The 20662-nt window shown below is 37.7% G+C and overlaps 1 protein-coding gene across 1 annotated transcript; it reads right to left on the bottom strand.

The window, feature by feature from the left end:
- Nucleotides 1-1988: 1988 nt before the first annotated feature.
- slc7a10a (solute carrier family 7 member 10a) lies at nucleotides 1989-19500 on the bottom strand. Its single transcript, XM_056760786.1, has 11 exons — nucleotides 19267-19500; nucleotides 15775-15979; nucleotides 15388-15539; nucleotides 7851-7976; nucleotides 5362-5515; nucleotides 4801-4924; nucleotides 4574-4677; nucleotides 4396-4492; nucleotides 4158-4307; nucleotides 3806-3983; nucleotides 1989-3722 (listed from the first exon to the last, which is right to left on the bottom strand). Exons 1-11 carry the CDS (start codon nucleotides 19412-19414, stop codon nucleotides 3616-3618), a joined length of 1545 nt encoding a protein of 514 aa, XP_056616764.1. The 5' UTR covers nucleotides 19415-19500; the 3' UTR covers nucleotides 1989-3615.
- Between the last annotated feature and the right edge of the window lie 1162 nt (nucleotides 19501-20662).

Genomic DNA, 20662 nt, shown 5'->3' with positions numbered 1-20662 from the left:
ATAATATGATTAACTGACCAAAGTATTACAAATGTTAGAATTATACATTAAAGCACAGATTTTAAAGTAAGACTTTGAATTTTGATGTCAATTACAGTATTGCACACGCATGTATTTCAAAAAGTATTTAGTTTAATTACATCCAAAGTAACTGTATTTAAATTACAGAAAACATGAGAGTAATCCCTTACTTTACTTTTTCAAGGGAAAAGTAATTAAATTACAGTAACTAATTACATAGTAACTAGTTACACCCAACACTGTATACGACAGTTTTCCTCCATAAACCTATGACAATGCTCCATGCTGCGCATCCCACCAGCCATTCCCCAACCCCCCCCCCCCCCCCCTGGAATATCTCCCTAATTCTGAGGTCTCAAGGTTGGCAAGTATGTAGATTTATCGGTTAGCTCCAGCTGAAGAGGCGGGAACGGTAATGGTTTTTACGTCTTCCTTTTCCAGCGACTTTGAGTGTTTATGCTTTCGAGGTTTTTAAATAACCTTGATATGTGTTTGGGAAGATGTTCTGTTTATGTGTTGTTGATATGTCGAGTGTTTTGTGAATTATATTTAGTTTTTAGACTAATGCTAATTGCAAATTGGGATATTGTTCAGAAATAGCTAAATTCGTTTATTTATGTGGCATGCAATGTATAAAGTAACTGTGATGAAGAAGGCAGTGAATTGACGAGGAGGAGGGACAAATTGTCCTTGTTAAGCAGTGTATTTATGGGTTTATTGATTTTGATATTTTGAACATTGTTTTTTTTGATTAGTTGAATACTTTTGTGGATACTTACCTATTATGTTTGATTGTACCTGTTGAAGAACTATGAACGAAAAGTTTATATTATTTTAATGTTTAAAAACAGAAAATTGTTACATTATTTATACCAACAGAGAAAAAGCTTTGTGTGGGCGTTATATCTCCCCTTTTCAAGGTGCAAGTAAGCAAACTTTAGCAGTCACAGTCCTGTCAGACCCATGTCACTATCAAGCCATGAGAGACTCTCATGCTGCTGTGATCTGTGTGTGAGATGTGCTGCTGCACTTGATGCTCTTGTTTGATAGTAGGATTGTTGCTCACTGTTCTTTGAATGTGTATGTTCTGTGTACAATGCAATGTAGTGCCACATAAGTGAAACCTGCTGCTTACCAAACCTGATTCTGGTCCTATTACAATATTAAGTCGTTTTTTCACATCTCATCCACCAGGTGTAGAATGCAGGATTTCTGGATTTCATCTCATGGGTTCAACAACATGCCGTTCCTGATATAAACAAAGTTAAAGGAATTGCAGGATGTATTTTAATACAGTGCTTACTGACTGTATCCTTTCATGTTGTTGACAGAAGGTTCAATGAAAATCCCTGAAGATGAAAGTATACTGCTATAGTGACTGAGCAAACTTAAAATGGCTTGTGACTTTACGTCCATGACTGAATAGCATTTTTCTTGATTTTATTACTTCCAGACCAGTCTGATTTTCTAGGGGATGCCTCTCAGTATTGTTTAATTCTGTGTGAGACTGAAGCACTAAAGAGACATTTAGTATCAGTGAATCTTTACTTTACTTTTAAGAGTAGTAATGTAGTCAGAATTCCTTATCAAAAAAGCTAGACAGTCATCCATTTGCTTAAAGTGACATTTTATATGTACTGGAATATTTGAGCAAATTCACAAACCCAAACATTCACAAACCCAAACATAAGTATATTCATTTATTTTATAATTACTTGGCCAGCTGCTGGAAGCTCTAACAGATTATTTTCATTGCCTCTAATGGAGTGTCAAACTTGCAAGAAATAAATAAAGTTAAATGAACGCAAATAAAGGATAATTGGTCAATTTTTTTCTGTTATATTCATTTCTATTTTGTTTATTTTTCCATTTTGCAAGTTTGGTCCATGCGCCAAAGCTTTTGAATTGTGTCAATATGTCTATATCTCACATTTTTTTGTGTTATTTATAAATAGTCAAGAATGTGATGATTTTAAAGGCTTTAATTGCTGAAGGGATTGAGTTGGATCAGCTGTTGTTTACTTGTTAATGCATTAAACACATTTTTAATATAACACTAACAATTTAAGACTGACATTGTATGCAAACAAAACACACAAAGTAACACACAATCATCAGCAGCGTTTTCCAGAATTAAATTTAATGTTCTAACATTGTTATTTATAATCCTTTAACATTTTTTTAATTAAAAAAACACAAGTATATCAGCATACATAGCTAACGTGCATACATTATGTATACATAATACACATGCCTCACACTTCACTAACCTCAGGAATGCGATCTCATAATGAATCCCTGATGTAATTGAAATTTTATGCAATATTTACATCGAGATTTCACTTTCCTGTGCTTTTCAACAGTTTAAACACAACGCGACTAACAGACATGTTAAAGTTAGACCTCACGTCACTGAGAGACATTAAGATGGAATTGGAGAAACACTGCGGGGGACATGTCGCTGGTCTATAAGGATCTGACCAGAAGAGGGCGCTCAAGAGCTTCACGCGCATCACCTTCAATCACAGTCTCTTCTTCAAGGATCTTCTCACAAAAAATATACATTTGGATTCTCATCACAAAATGTTGGATGGATATATGTATATTATTCCTGTTGCATAACAACTCGGTGGAATGTCCACGTGAAATCCTGAAAAGTGGCCAAAGTTCCCCCACTTCATCTGAAACAATGAAACCCCAGTCGAAAGAGACAAATGTCTTGGTTATCTAAAGGCATTAGTGCATGGAGGACTACCTCTCGTTGTGTATAAAAGTTGAAACTGTCTGCCAAAGACAATCTTTTGAAATTTCAAGCACCTTTTATGTGGATAACATTATCCATTAAAATGAAGAGTGAACCTCAAACAATGAGCCTTCCCATCATTAGCATTAGGTGGCAGCATTTATTGGCAGTGCTAAAAAGAGCTGGGGCAGGGCCTCTGTTAGACAGTGGCTTAGGCTTTTTCTAAAAGCATGGCAATGCATTTGTCGGGCAATTCCTCACTAAGTATAAGAGGTAAATATTTGCTAAAAATATTGCGGCTACAATAAGTTGCCTACACATAAATAGACTTGCATAGAGTGTCGAGCATAGCTATATATTATTACTTTTTGCCTGAGGGAGTAAGTAATATTAAAAGGACTCGGTTTAGTCCTCTGGGTGAGAGGGTTCTGACTTAAAGGTGGGGTTTAGGTTTCATGGTTAGGTAAGAGGTAAACAGGCTTCATTAGCCTGCACATGTCCCTTTCACTCACTCAAAGGAACTTTCAAAAACTAATAAAAAGTCTACAAATAGTAAAGTGAGAGAGTGATCCTATAAGGCACATGAGAATACACAAACAGTTCTCAAAAACAAACTCCCAGAGAAAGCACGAAGAGGAGACCAAAATTCAATTCTTGGAAGCAACAGGATGACGTCCAGAACAAATGTGTATATGCAAAGGGATAGCGATTACAAGTATAAAATGCGATTTCTGTTTCTTTTTCTGTAAAGACTGAGTCTTAGAGGACCTTCTTGGGAGCATCTCCTCACGAAACACTCGTTAACGGATGAAAAAGGGATCCCAACAGAAGTGCGAGATCTCCGCGGATGCTCACAGCTCAGATTTGACAGTTTTCTCTGTGAGGGGCTGTATTTCAGAAGGGTCATCCTGAGGGAACACCACATAACAGATCTTCTGCCCCAGATACGTCACTTTCTCTGAAACACATGCATAGTTGCAGATGTAAGAACACAACGATATAACAATACGGCGAAAATAAAATATTGCTTCTATCACTCACCCAGAGCAGTGTAAATGCATTGTGGCTTGCTCTTCCAGTGCACTCCAATGAAGTAGATGGGAACTCCAGTAAGCATGATGACCAGCCCCATACCACACACCACAGGCTCAGAATACAGACTGAAGCCCAGTAACACTGCCCAGAACACTAGGTAGCTGCATGGGATCAACAGGTTTACCTGTATAACATTAAAATGAGAAGAATATGGTCATTAAAAGCAATAAGAAGATTATTATGAGCCAACGCATAAATACTTTAGCGAATTGTGTGCTCTAAAATTAAAATTAAAAAACACTTTTAAACAATGATAAAAAGATTCTAGGAAATTTTTAAGTACGGGTCAGCCGAATACCTTAATTGGTCTGACAAGTTTGGGTTTCTTCCATCTGTAATACAGCAAGCCAGCTATAGTGACTCCATACGAGAGGTAGTTTATAAAAGACACATAGTTTATCAGGTCATGTGTATTGCCAATACACAAGATCACTATGGTCGCGGTACACTAGAGAGATCAAGAGAGATAAACATTTATTGTATTGTTTATAAAGATGTGTTCATAAGCTGTGTATGTGAATAGCTCTTGTTCTTACACAAACAAGCAGGGCAGGGATTGGTGTGCAGTTCTTGAGGTGAATCATAGCCAGCAAGTGGGGCAGGTGGCCCTCTCTTGCTCCTGAGAAGCACAACCTGTGGATGATGGACAATGGAGAGATAAAAACCCTGTTTTAATGTGATGGCCTGTATAATAGCGCTCTGACGTGTCTGTACCTGGAGGAGGTGAACAGATAGCCATTAATCCCTCCAAAGGTGGAGAGAGCTACAGAGATGGGCATCACCCAGGAGAACATTCCTAAGAGCTTCTCTCCAAATGTCTGCAATGCAGCACACACTAATTACTTAGTAAGTCATGATATATGCACACATACGCTAAGCATACACAATTGTTTTTTACCAGAGATAAAGAAAAAGCATTGATGATGTCAGAGGTCACTCACCACAGCGACAGCATTAGACTCTAGCAGCTCTTGAGGCGACATGGAGGAGAAGTATGCAATGTTGGTGAGAGTATAGACGAGCGTCACCAGGGGGATGGAAACGTAAATTGCGCGTGGAAGATTCCTACAAAGACACATCAGAAACCATATCACACCATATTACATAAGCTATATGAGAGTCCATGCAATAGAAACCCAACTTAAGTCATTTTTCTGATTCAATGTTGTCTACATAAGATCTTCATATCAAAGAAGGTTCTGTGAAAATACAATTTTGAGTCAGGCCATGTCAGAGATTGAAATCAGTGTCAAGTTCTGGTGTTCTTTGTGCAAAATAATAAAACGTGGTATCAATAAAATCATTCATTTTAGTATTATAAATGAAAATTGGAACACTGAAATCTATTGTATAATCGATAATTTAAAGACATTCGCTTTTTTCATCGATGCTCCTCAACTATGAGACTTTACCCTGGATTTCACAGATAGGTCACATTTATTTAGGTTTATTTTGTGTTTCTTTTTTTTGACATTGAGAAGCAGACACTTATAAAGTCTTACTTGCGAGGCTCAACCAGCTCTTCAGTGACGTAGTTCAAGAAGTTCCATCCACTGTAGGCGAAAGACGCCTGCAGGAAAGCCAGAGCAATCTGCCCCACTGATGGATCCTTTATAAACGTAAATGCTGCCTGTGGTTCCAATGCATCATAATGTCCTAGAGATACACAGTGAGTACAGTTACACAATACACAGAAAGAATATTTATCACACATAACTGGCATGTTCACTGCGATTGAGTAGCAAGTGGGACCAATTAGCAATCTGATCACATTTATCCTGACAGTCTTATGTCATCAATTTGATTTAATTATTCCACTAGACAGCCAGAGCCTCCAAAGAAGCGTTCTCTCTTTTGTTACTCGAGTGTGAAACAGCTCTCATGCACTGCTCAGCTCTCTCGTTTACTCAATTCTTCTCTGTCAGTTCAAGGAATGCCTCCAGACAAACATGCTTACCAGTGAAAAAATCTAATAAAAAGAGCCCTTAACATTTCCAGATTATTTAAAAACACTGTTACTCATCATATTTGTTGCACGATTGTTATATTTCATGGTTATGTATCAATACTATTAAATGAACAGTTCACACAAAAACAAAATTCTGTCATCATTTACTCACCCTCAAGTTGTTCCAAGTCATTATACATTTCTTTGTTCTGATGAACACAGAAAGATATTGGGAAGAATGCTTGTTCCTCAACAGTTCTTGGACACTATAGTCTATCATAGTAGACATTTCTTTCTCTGTGTTTATCAGAACAAAGACATTTAAACAGATTTGGAACAACTTGAGGGAGAGTAAATGGTGACAGAATTTGGTTTTTGGGTGAACTGTCTCTTTAACTGAGCTGAGGTTCATTCTAGCCACTGTGTGTTTAAACAAATTGTAATAATGATATATAGAAGTGGTGATTGGCACTTATGTAAAGCTCTCTGATTTAAGTCCAGCAGTACAAGAAAGCATCTGTTTAATTAAATAAGTCATGACACAAAACCTACCAATAGATGTCACTATTTGCAACACATTTAACTGCAGTGTAACGTGTAGCATGTTTGAGCTTTCGAAAAGATTTTTAGATGAATATAAGCAATTTGCGGTATCTGTTGAGAGGAAGCAAACTTTTGTTATACTGCCTTCACATGCTCTCGGAAATTTGATTCCCACTTATAATGTCATGATTCCGAGGTGGTTGTGTTCAGGTGCATAGTTTTCGGAAAGAATGGAGTACGCCATATTCATGCGTGTGTCTTGGAAAAATGTAATATGGTAACAGTTTTCAACCATACATCCAACTGTGTGGTTTTACTAGTCAGCTTGTGGACTATTCTGAAATATTGTTGAAATATATGCTGCTATTTTTGCAGTGCATAAAACATGCAGTATGCTTCAAAGGGTTATTTATATCTGTAAATATGTATTAATTTAACGACAAGACAAGGCAATGAAGCTGTTGTGGAAAAACTAATAAATCATAATTGTCATGGCAGAAATCTTTCTCCCATCCATCATGTTGATCTCCCATCAGGACGGCCATCTCGGGAACTCAGGTATCAAAATGATTTCCCAACTTCCCGGTGGAAACGCGACATCATAGGGTGTTCATGTGCAATTTCTACCTCGGAAACTCATATTTCAGATAATCCAGAGAGCATGTGAAGGCAGCATTAGTTCTGCCCATGCTGAGGGCAAATCGTTTACTTCTGTTCAATTGGATAATTGGATACTGGACAGCTTTAGGCGGGTAGTAACTTGCTGTAATGTACAGAGAGTGCCTGATGATTCATGGTGTTTAAGTGAGGGAATTACAAACAGATTTAAATTAATCCTTTTGTATTAACCTGTCAAGTTCTTTTTATCTGTCTGTCTTACCCTTCAATTTTCTCTTTTGTGTTCCGCATGCTTTAGATTGCTAAAGCCATCTTGTTCTGCAGTATGTTTTGTATTGGGTGTATCAGCAGCTGGGAACTGTTTGTTCAGGAACAGGTGTTGTGTTATCGTACGACAGCTTTTGGCCTATCTTGCCAACTTCCCACTTGGTGAGGGAAAATCAATATAGCATAGATTTGTGATAAGATTTGTTTGAAATAATTAGTGTTACTGTGCTTTTAACGGCATACAGAAGTTTTGGTATTTGAAAATGTGTTGGTTTGAATGTATTTTGAGAGAATACCATCATGTTAGTCGACTTGGGTTATGTAAAGTGCTTGATAAGAGAGAACAAAACATAACCAGGAGAACATTAACCCTGATTGTACACAAACATGTTAGGTTTGCATACTGCATGACCTTCATACTGGTCAAACTGTATATTTTATCCGTTAAGCCTTAACGTAAATAAAAAATATAGAAATTCACAGAAAACATTTCATTTTTAAATAAGCATCCTTTATGTTTACATATCAATTTTCTATGTGGATCTTAAGTTTTACTATGCTTGTGGGGACATTTGGTCCTTCCAGCGATAAACAAAGAAGAACACGCACACACACCTTTGGCAATCTGGACTATTCCCACTACTATGATGAGAACCAGCGCCAACAGCTTCCCCACAGTGAAGATATCCTGGATTCTTGTTCCCCAGCGGACGCTGGAGCAGTTCACCCAGGTCAGGAACACTGTGAAGACGCATCGTTGCTCAGTGAACCATAATCATTCACATAATGCCAAACTCATAAAAACACTTTCTTTAAATGGTTTAAAAAAGTACATATTTGCATTTACAACACTAGAGATCTTTAGAATCAAAGAAACAAATTTTGGGCAATATTATAGATCTCAGACTGTATATATTAAGAAACACTCTTTTTCTCATAGTCTTTCACCTTTTCTTTTTCTTTCTCTTATCAAAGAGGTGTTTTATGAGGACAGATCAGGTCATGGCCCTGTTATTGAAGCAGCATGGTTTTCTTGGCTGTGCAGCACTGCACAAAATGGTCACATGGTCCATATAAACCAGTCTAAACATTAGGGGGAGTATATTGTTCTGACCCGTTCATTTCTAAACCTCCAGTACTTTCCTCTGCACCACAGACTGTATGAATTAGTGCATAGAAAACATATATTGTTACAGTTCCAATATCTAAAGAAACACAATCTTTCTTGCTTATATTGTAGAGTGTACAAATTGAAGGGAAATCAACATGACACAGAATAAAGGAGCAATGTGGAGATTTTAGGGGCATCTAATGAAAAAAGGTTGCGAATTGCAACCAACGGCTCACTCCAAAACTACTCCCTCCCTTTTGATGGCTGCACAGAACTAAGATGTCATCATGTTTCCATTTCTTTCCTGAAGGAGATCACGTGTTTACGAAATGCTCTCTGTAGAGCAGTTTGTCTGTTTAGGGCTACTGTAGAAACAACATAATGAATTCCGTATAAGGGGACCCGGGGTTTATGTAGATAAAAAGGTAATAAAATCAAAACGCTTATTACGCAAGGTCTTTATACACCTCTGAAGACATTTGTATATGTTATGTATATTATTTTGCAGTGCTGTCAATACTTCCTCCAAAAAAACCTACATAATGGACCTTTTAAGGGATGATTTGTCATAATTTATTCGCTCTCATGTTGTTAAAAACCATATAGCACTCTTCTGTGGAACACAATTATTTTGAGAAATGTATCTGTGGTTTGTGTCCATACAACGGAAGTTATTGGGGCCCCAATGTTGTTTGGCTTCCAACATTCTTCAAAATATCTTATTTTGTGTTCTACAGAAAAATGAAAGTCATAGAGGATTGAAATGAGATGAGATTGAATAAATGATGAAAGACATGAACTATCCCTTTTAGCTGATAACTACACCTCACACCTTCACTCTGTATAATTAAATGCATAGGCGGAAACAAGTATGTTATAAGGCATCACTCGTCTGTACATCTGCGGTTGAATTTAGTAGCTTTTGTGTTCAGGCACATTGTGTAAGAGCTCCGGTGTAGATCCGGTACACTACGGTCCGTCTCCAGGGCTGGACGGCACTGTATACCCAGGCATGCCGAGGGAGACACTGGGCAAAGGGGAGACGGGTTACCCCCACTCATCCATCAATGGCCGGAATTAACCGCCCACACATGCAAACACATGCGGGGCATCTGTCAGACCCCCCTAGACAAACAGCTTCCGATGCCCCACAACAAAACAAGGCCCAGACGCCAGCTGAATTTTTGGCAGAAGTAAACGGTCGACAAGAGAAGCTCAGGGCCCTCCAGCTCACAACAAAACAAAACATCTAACCTTCTCGAGTTCCTCCACTCACGTGATCCAGGACTCAGTGAAGCTCAGGGACTATAAACCAACAAGACATATACGTAACTTGCATGACTCCATCCATATATCTGATCTGGGGCTCAATGCTCACAAGATGTGTTACCTCATGTCTGTTCAGACTTGCTTTATGTCATAATAGTAGTATGTCTTCAACATATAAGCTACTATATAGAAGTACAATGGTACTGAAATAAATGTGCCTTAAATTGAATAAAACTAGTATAAATATCAGCAGGTATCACTTGTCTTACACCTACATACATGTTTCTTCCCAAATAAGTTTCCTTATCTTTAACGTATACATTTTTTATTTAAGATGATTAAAGCAGTAAAGCCTGTATAGAATCAACGGCATTTAATAAAAAACAACTACAGCGACAAGAGTATAAGACGCCATGTTCATAGCATTTACAATTGTGTTTTATTTTATATTATGTGTAGTATAACAATTCATCATTAAGTAACGCTGTTTTTGATAGTAACTGTAGGCTGTTAACTCTGTTTACAGGTTTGGAATAGTAAATGATGACAGATCTTTCATTTTTGGGTGAACTATGCCTTTAATAAAAAAATGGTCAGCCACAGGTGTGCATTTTTAAACTATTTTAAGATTATCCGTTCAGAATTCAGCATCTGTCTATCTATTTTATAACGCACATTTAAGAAACACTACAGTGTTTGACATAAGCTTTGTTCCTTCTTGTTTTGGCTTTAACGGGTCTGACTCCAGCTCCCTCTGTTTTGTACCATAGTGCAGAAGTGAGAAAGGTTGTCCAAATGAAGTTAAATGAACACAAAGCTAATGAGAGCTGAATTCTAATGAAGTGCTAACAGCCGTTAAATCTGCCAAAATACAACCACTCACTCCAAAGCGTAAAAGGGACGCCCCTCTGCAGCTAATTGACCGATAAAGCCAACAAAAGAGGCACTAAATACAGAAAAACACTACAACTCTCTGGTCAAAGCCTAAAATAAGTGCTCAACTGAGGGCATATTTTTTATATTTACCCAAAACATAGATGACTAAAGATAAACTTAACTTATTGAAATGAACACTGGCCTGGTTTATAGGTGACTTGAGCCATTAAAGTAAATTGTGTCAAAGGTTCGGATGAAGATCTTTTACAATCTCAAAAGTTTAAATTAGTTTGGTAGAATACTATAAATTGTGTTTACATCTTTTCAATTGATAAACTGAATTAGTAAAGGAAAGGGCAAGTAGCCTGAAAGTGGCAGGCACATATAGGAACTCCTTCAAGACAACACCCAAGGTGGCCCCAAATGAACCTGGTAAAAAGAATGCTCCGTGAATTGTAGAGACCCGTAATCTAGGCAAAAAGGATTATTTGAAAAAACCTATAAAAACATAAAATCGTTTTTTTAAATCAACATAACCCTGAACAAGGTTTATGTCAAACAGGCATAAACTAAGTTATTTTATTTCAATTCAAAGAATGCGTGTTAGCAGTTAGCAGAGGTCATGGGTTTGACCCCAAAGAACACATATATTATTGACACTGTGTACACTTTGTCATAAATTTACATTTACGCATTTGTCAGACGTTTTTATCCAAAGCGACTTACATTCATTATCCTGTGGCTGTGACGGTGGCAGTTTTTTACGGTGGTTGGGATATATATATAGTTTTGATATAAATAAAATGTATTTTATTATATTTACGTTTAGCAACCACATGACGAGTGGATGAGAGATATAGACCTTATTTAAATACTTTTTAAAATACGATATCTGAAATAAATGAGGATGAAACATCCGTCCATGTTTCATGTGCAATCCATCGATGAAATGGCACGCTACAGTATATTAAACATTTAAATAAACATCAGTAAATAATGAACTTAAGTAATATAAGAAAGTTAAATATTTATTTAATCACTATTGTTGCAGTGACAACTTCAGTCAATCGCATATTAACCTTTAACGTCCTTAAATTTCCAGGGAAATATATTTTTTCATGAAATATTGCAGCGTTTGTAGTAAATGGCGTATCAATGTGGGTCATTTTTTTTTTAATTCATACATCCTAATAATCTTTAGTTAAAATCTGAAAATGCACTTCCGCACTGAAATGACTATACACCTCAAAAGACGTAAATTAAACAGCTTGGCCAGATCATCTGCTAAATCCTCACCTTCTCTACGAAACCACAACAACCTGCGCATTTTCGGACATCAAGCAAGCGGGTCACAGCCAGTTTTGACTTTATGTATCTGTTTATTTCACAACAAGATCCATTGCAGAACCCTCAGAATAACAAATGCATAGAACTAAAAGAAAGCGAAAAGAGATGATCTACATATCACAATGTGTGTGGGCTAATTTCTACACAAGAAGAAGCTTTCCACACACTCATATAAAATGGATACTAAAAGGGACAGAGTGTTATAAAAAGGCAGATTGCCTGTAATTAAATATATAGTTTAGAAATAAAAAACTGTGTGACAAAAAGTGACAAACGTCTTAACTTTACACGGTAAAACATCCATGAAAGGCTTTTTAACAGAAAGTCAAATTAGACTCATTTAAAGGGCTCATCGTATGAGCACTTTCAAAAAGTTAATATGATTTATTAGGGTCTTCATAAAATGTCTGTAACATATTTTGATTAAAAACATCAATGACTGTGTAAACAAAATCCTTTTTCCCTTTTAAAAAACAGCTATGCTCACAGCAACCGGTTGTCTCTTTAAATGATGAGTCACTGCGCACCCCACCCCCCTTCCGTCCGGGTGTCAACACAACACACGTGTAGTACTGCTATAGCAATCGTTAATCTAAATTATATTTCGTTTTAAACGTCTCAAATCATTCATGCAAGACAAAAAAATCTGTCACAGCAAACAGCCATCCTAGTTGCTTTCCTAAAATGCACGGAATGCGCACCTGCAGATCTCCGCGGAATAATGTAGATTTAAGTGCTTATACACACACAATGTAGCACCCACAGTACCAACACCGGCCACATCTTCCGCACCAGTACCTTGTCATATACTTTCCAGCTCACTTTTTTTGTAGTTATGGACTTCATTACCCAGAACACCTTGCACTCATTCATTACTGATGACACTCACACCTGTACTCACTCATATACCCCGCACTCATCCGTTCACGTTTGTCAGATCTAGTTGTTTCATGGTTCATGTTTGCGTGTCTGATCTATGGATGAAACTGTTCTTAGTTCCCTCGGATGTTTACCTCTTCTATGTTACATTGGATGTTTCTCAGTTACCCTGTCATTATATAAACCGGATTTGAGCTACCTTTGGTGTTTATCGTGTTTGTCATAAGTGTGTATGTTTACACACAATGTGAGAGCATAAATAGTATGCTCTGTTTGCTGTGGCAGATTTATTTGAGACGTTTAAAACAAAACTAACCACAGTGTTTGGTTCTATTCATTAGCAAAATAATAGTGACAGCATGCCGCAGCTAAACAAATTCACACACAGAATGTATAAACATACATACATACAGCTAAACTCCAAGTGCCCATGTTCCAAATAACATAAATATAGAGTAAGTTTGACACTGGCTTTGGATGTTCTATTTAGCCTGTGACTGCTTTAGCTCCCTTCGCTATCATATGCTAACGTTACACTCCTACATATACGGTACAATTACGTAAATTCAGACTGTTGATAAATATTACTCACATTGGCAGCTTTGTTTCGTTCAGTTGATCTCGATCCCTCTTGAGGAACAACTTTGAAGCTAATCCTACTTGTTCTGTCCCAGGGTTGATAAAGCACTGCGGCTTGAAGTGATTTGTGCAAACAAGCAGGTTTTTACTTATGGTTTCTGAGGGATTTAAACTAAAAATCAAATAAATCCACTCCTGTCTCGTCTCTTCCGAGGTTGGGACTCTAAACAAAGTCTTGTGTTCGTCTTTGCAGCCACCTACATTACATTTTGCATGTTGTCCATGAACTTTAGCCGTGGTGTCACTTACACCGTTTTAGCTTGTGAAAACAACGTTATAATAAGAGCCTCCCTCTACATCACAACAGGAACGAATTATGAACGGCTCGATTTCTCACCAAAACAAACAAACTTACTGAGTTCTTGTTTTTTATGTTTTCTTAGTCGGCAGATGCACTGGGGACCTGATTATAGCACTTAAACGTTTTCATTTCATCTGATGGTTCTTGAAGAGTAATTTGTTTTGTTACATTATACTTTGTTGTGCTATTCAGGTTGGTGAGAAGACGCTTGCCAAAGGTTTGTGTGTGTTTGTTGAAAGTTTAGAACAGTGAGAACAGTGTGTGTGTGTCATCTGACTGCAGCAGGCCAAAATTCTGACATTCATACAGAACATTCAGAAGGAGGGGGCAAATGTAACACACATGCTGCAATACACACACATTCTCAAGCAGTGCAAACATAAACCCACTCTTACAAAAAGGTTTATGCAAAAAAATGCTATTTATCGCATAAATGTTATTTATTGCAAAGACAACGAGGAATCAACTAAGGAGGCTAAAACACACACGCAATAGGCATGTAAACACTTGCATATGCACTGCATCTTTACAATCCAACGGACATGTTTTGTTTATAGTGTCTGAGTTCTCGTATTTGCGTGTGGAGTGTTAATGGGAATGTTTAAGTGAGTTAAGACCTATGAATGAGCTTATTTGTTTGTAAACTTTTTTGTAGACAAGGGAGCATCGTGGTTGGGAGTAATAGAACATGTCAGAAAGGTGCTCTTCCTGTTTTTCTTCTAACTACAGCATGATTCAGACATCCAAAACAGCTTATTAAAAGATTATAACTCACTAACCATTCAAATGGTTTGATAGTGTTTTAGCGGCATTCACAAACCCCAACCTCCTGCCCCTGTCCGTTGAGGTAACTGGGGCAACCCCAAACAATACACAATACAGAAGCCACACCCACATGTTCAAGCGGCTCCAAGCCTGGCACCATTATAGAATCTGACGTTGCACGAGGGTCAGGTGCCCTTCTATCGGGACATCGATATCAACACCACCCTGTTATCCAGACCCAAAAAACACATTCACCATCCAGAAAAATTACTAGAAGTGCATAGTAGTGGTTTGGGATGTAGGGCAAACATCCTTTTCTAGGAAACATGCATGAGGTGTCTTGTCGTAAATAGAGACACTAGCCCTCATCACCCTAGCTGGTTGTTCATGAGGATAAATTGTGAATACCACTGCCAAAAATAGGGATGGATGTCTCAACTCAGTATGCCCTGTCATGAGGGCAAGACCACTCACATTGACACACCCCCAATACTCCTTCCTGTGAGCCCAATCCAGATCTGACAGGCCCAAACCGGCTGTATGGAACAAATATACAAGCACACACGCACATCTCGCTGGATCAAGCAGACTATTCCAAAAATATCCAGCAACGTGTCCGTCAGGCTAAATCTCACTTAAATTAATCTGATCTCAAATAGAGTATACACTGGAGGGAGAAATCTGTCAAAATGTGCCAAACCAGACCTTAAAGGGACAGTTCACCCAAAATTATATTCTTTCATCATTTATTCACCCTGATGTCATTCCAAACCTTCCAAATGAATATCTTTATTTTGCAGAACACAAAACAACATTGTGCCTGACTTCCATTGTAAGGACACAAAACCACATTTCTCAAAATGTCCACTTTTGTGTTCCACAGAAGAAAGAGTCACATAAAAGTTTGAAATGACACAAGGGTGAGTAAATTACGCATGAATAACGATGATGAGTGTTGTACTCACACACGCAGGTGGTCGACAGGAGTCGGGTGGCGATATATGGGGGCAGACAGTTTGGGAAGACGGGCTGCAGCACATAGTTAGAGAAGGTGAGTGCGATCACAGCCAGAGTCGTTGGATACATGATCAAAACTGCACTCCAGAGCAACAAAAACCTGTGAATACACACAAACACCCAGTCATGCACGTCTTTATTATAAGAAGTACACAACATAGCTTTATGGAAAGTGCCATTGTTGCAACGAAGTGAGCAGGTAAACACATGTTTCTCCTGTGGAGGAGAAATTCCCCTGAGGAAGCGTGTGTGTAGGTATCCACATAAACATTAGGTGCAACACAGCATAGTATCCACATTAGGTGCAACACACTGTAGAGTAACAACAGACTTACCCCACCAGTCCTCCAAAGATCTCTGTCACATAGGAGTAATCCCCACCTGATTTGGGGATGGTGACGCCCAGCTCAGCATAGCAAAAAGAACCTAAAGCGCAGATCCCTCCACCGAGAACCCACACGATGAGAGAGAACCCCACGCTGCCTGCATGCTCTAGAACCCCTTTTGGAGAGATAAAGATCCCCGATCCAATGATGTTGCCTGAGAAAACAAAAGAAACACATACAATTTAAAATGAGGTGAACTGGCTGAAACACAGGTTTCATCACAGCATGAGGTTCTACCTCAGATCTTTATATTTAATTGTACACTCTACTAAATGCTTGAAGTTTTGACAATTAGTCTAACTGAGAAAGAAATACATTTATAATGCATAACCCCCAACCCGCTGTTTCTCTCAGTCTTTACCTCATACCGTTGCTTGAGAAGCACCACAATCCTAGAAAAATTTACATTTTAGTAAATCCTACATATTTTTGTGGAACCCACTGTGTCATAAAAAATCTGTCCTCCCAGCTGTCAAAGCCCTGCTGAACATTCCTGGCGAACGGACACGATAAATAAGATCAACAGTTTTTGAGTCAACATTGCTTTCAAGATTACAGTTATAAAATAGAAGGTAAATGTTCTGCATCGGTCAAGATACTTTGAGTTAAACTGCCCTGGCTGAGCACATTCAATGACTATGCCTCAAGAAACGTAAACAAAAGAGTTTCTACTTTAGCAGCCTGCATGACTGTTATGGTCTGAAGCATTATGTAATAAAGTCCTCATCGTGTTGTGTTTGTTGTTCAGATATATTAGAATTTGGGAGGGAGTCAATGTTCAATTTTCATTCTGCATAGAGGGAGAGCTAATGTAAGTGAGGTAGTGATATAGAGCTCAAACTCAAACTGTAGATAAATAAAGTTCATGTGAATTACAGTACATTAAAGCACATTTGGCATGGACTGGTCCTAAATCCAAAATATTGGCCGGTCATATCTGGCTTTTTTGAGATTAATGTCTGCTAGACCGATTGACAGAATTGTTACCTGCTCACAATCTCACTTGTATTAGTTGCAAATTTTTGCATATATTAAAATAATATTCAGCCATCAGTCGTTCTGAACTTCAATGAACGGATTAAATAAAGTTTAATTGTCTTCCCAAGTTCCCGGTGTTCCCAAATTAAAGCTTAAAAGAGGACAGCTAGTGTCTTGGTACAATTCTTAGAGAACACATACATCATACAACCTAAAATGGAAAATGCTAAAATCCAAAACTGCAGATTATGAAATTAGTGTATAATGATGCTGGTTATATTTCACTGCAGACCAAATGACCTGTCAAATTTTCTGCAGACACACAGACATATGCTTTTTTATAACAAGATGGATTACATAACTTTTAAATATTTAAACTATTTCCTATTTATTAGTGTTTTTTATTAGCTGTAAATCGGTCGTTGACAAATATACCGTTCATGTGTCCGGTATATGTTGTGACATAGCAAACATTTAGAAAGCAAACTGTTAATAATATATTATTTTATATTATACTCTTTATGTTTATAATATAAAATAGCATAAGAGTGAGTTCTCTTCTTTTTCTGTCACACCATAGGACACATTTACTGTACTAGTACCCACAGACTGTATTTACAAGTAGTAGTAACATATATTCCTGGACCTGTGTAAGTAATCAGACAGGACAGGCAAATATTTCAGGACTCATGACTGGCGTTGTCAGTTAAACAATACCAAAACTACAATGACCTTCATAAGGACACAATATCTAATTAAAAACATTCGATAACAGACCGATCTTACCCACCAAGGTAATTAATTCACATTCCAATAATGAGTTTACATTCTTGCTTAAAACATTCAAAAACAGTTGGAAGATAATTGCTGAGAAGAGGATGGGAGGACCAGTCACACAAATGTTTAAAACATGATAAAGAAAAAGTAAAAAAATCTTGGCTTGCCTAAAGGGTATCAGCGTGCTTTAATATGCAAATGCTATACATGAACCAAAAACTAATTGAATTCACAGTTTAGCATTTCAATATTTATATTATACACGTGATTTTAATCTAAATATTTTATACATTAGATTAATATACATTATAGTATTAAAGAAATATGATCATCTCTTCCTGGCCCGCCTTAAAGGTCTGATGAACTGTGCCTGTGTATTGTTTTATACTGTTTATATGAGGTCTACTTATGACGTTTGTGTGATTTTTACTTCCAAAAACATCAAAATCAATAAGAAAAAGGCTAGTTTCTACCTAGGTTTTGAGGCCAGCTCGGCAAACGCTCAGTTTTAATGGGCGTGCCGCATTGAAGACACTTGGAAGTAAACTTCCACCGCTTTGATCGGATAACAGTTTGCGTAGTTGGAGCCTTCCGTGAATTTGATTCGGGACGTTACGTCAAGGTTACACATTAGCACCATTTCACAGTGCATTAGTATTATCTGGAGACCTCCTGTGATTTATAAATGACCTGCCCACCTCAGAATTTCATGTGACGCATTCGCACGGGATGATTTTACAAAAAATGTACTGATTTATTTCCCGCATGTGATGGCAATACCACCCACATCTTGGCTAATTAATTTCTGGGTAAGCTAACGTATTATGGAATATAAAATACAATTACAAAGAAAATGAAATAAATATCATGAGAAGGTATATACTGGATGCAATGTTTGTGTGTACGTTTTAATATATGACCTGTAAGTGACAGCAACAAAAACAGTATAAAAGGAACAAAATGCAATAAATAACAGAAAAACAAAATAACAGAAGAAATTATGATATGGTAAAAACTGGAAAAGTAGTTGAAGACCAAATGACTCTTCATGCATAGAACAAGGACAACGTTCAAAGAGCAATAAAGGAAGCAAAATAATCTTGCCCTGTACAAAAAGCCTACATTTTTCGTCTATATTCTTCATTGTACTCTGCGTTGTAATCGGATTTACATGCTGGTTTGGTACTAGGCATGAGAAGGTCACATTGTAGTGAGTTGCAGCCACGTAAGCGCGGCTTTGAGTTTCTTCCTCATGATGCAATCCGCGCTCTGATTAACTGAGTCTCCCCCGTACTGTACTGTAAACGGCATGGCAGGAAACACATTGTGAGCAGCTCTCTACAGCGCATAGAAAGCTTCTCAACTGCAGTTATCACATGGACTGGGACACTAACTTACTAAGACTGCTTTGTTGCGTTAGCGTATACTTCAGGACATCAGTTATAAAGATGACGTGGGCACCTAGTAACTTTAAATTTGTTTATTTACTCACATTCGACATAAAGAGCGAAATTCTGATGACAGATGTGCCTGGAAGTCATGCAGAACACTAACGAGACAGTTATTCTGATAAACCAGATACAATGACAAAAAGACAGCAATATAACAAGACGCACTAGTTGAAATTGACCAAAACGCACATGTTGACACAGCTATCGTTGTATTAACCATGAGGAAAAATCTCACCTATAATTATGGCGCAGGCGCTCAACAGACCGATTTCTTTTTTAAGAGTCACCCTGTCGTTTGATCCACTTTGGGTTCCTCCAGAGTCCAACATCTTCTGTTGCTCTGGTTTCGCGCAGGTCCTCCGGTTCGTTTCGGTTCCATCCATTTGTGCGGCTGCTTAAGAAAACTGCATCTGTATCCGCGCCTGGTCTCATATAGCGAGTTGATGGAGGGCTCGCCGCTCGCGCATGCGCAGAGATCATGACCGCCTGCCTCCATACACAGATCAACAGGTTGGTTTCGCGCGCTCGCACGCACCTGTCCTACACCACACACACACATGCAAGCAACCACATAAAATAGCTAAACAACAACAGTGTCGATTACAAAAATTTGAAAGCTTTAAATTTAGACAATGAGCGTAAAGGACTGTTGTTCATTGTCATTTTCGCCTTGGTGTATGAATTGTCTTGAGCACCTTGTGTTATATCAAAGTCAAATTCTGCTTTATTGTCAATTCTGGCACATGTAAGTTACAGCACATACATATAGAAGATTGAAATTGCGATACTGTCAGACCCATGGTGCATACAAATAGCCTAAACACTACACAGAATAAAAACATGTATATAAAAAAACAGATTACACATATATGTCAAATACAACTATTACAAGCAGGGATATTTAAAAAAATAAAGAAAAAGAAGTTAGGTAATGGCGTGTTAAATATTGCACTGGTTTTGCAGAGTGAAAGGACCTTCGGATGAGGTCAGAGCTATATATAGGCTATATATACGCGAACTTTATATAAATAATTTGCAATGCCTTGGTCCAAGTTTTAATATGTGTTTCTAAAGTTTGGTTGAAAGATATTGAACAGAACACAAAGGCTTCCTACACACGGTGAATCTAAAATAAGTTGGTTACTTATTAGTTTTTTATGAGCAATTTTATTGCATTCATCCATGTGAAACGTATGTGTGGTTGTGTCTTATGAGGTTGGTTCTTTTATGCTCTATTAATACGAATTTGCTAATAATCATATCTTGTCTGGAGGACTGGAGCAAATACATTGCTTTACAAGCAACACTGAGCACAGTCCTGAGAAATATTTACATCATGTAAATATATACTGTATACATATCACAAAGTGCAACAATATGAAAATGACTGAGCTGAATCCAGAGGCAGAGCTGTAATTTTGTGTCAAGTTTTCTTCTTTAAAAAAGCTATGTATTTGTTTAACATTTTTGATTACTACATAATTAGGTCTGTATCGACGCGTCGTGTGTGAAATGCGTTTATCTGCGTTAATGGCAGTTTCTGTTCCCGGGCGTGTTTTAGGTTAATCAGCAGAACAAGAGAAAGTATTTACACACGACAAACAGCTGCGAGCCTCGGACGCAGTAAGTTA

Source organism: Triplophysa dalaica, chromosome 1 (assembly GCF_015846415.1).
Source record: "Triplophysa dalaica isolate WHDGS20190420 chromosome 1, ASM1584641v1, whole genome shotgun sequence".
Classification (NCBI taxonomy): domain Eukaryota; kingdom Metazoa; phylum Chordata; class Actinopteri; order Cypriniformes; family Nemacheilidae; genus Triplophysa; species Triplophysa dalaica.
Note: the sequence above shows the minus strand (reverse complement) of the source record. Positions and strands in the feature narration are given on the sequence as shown.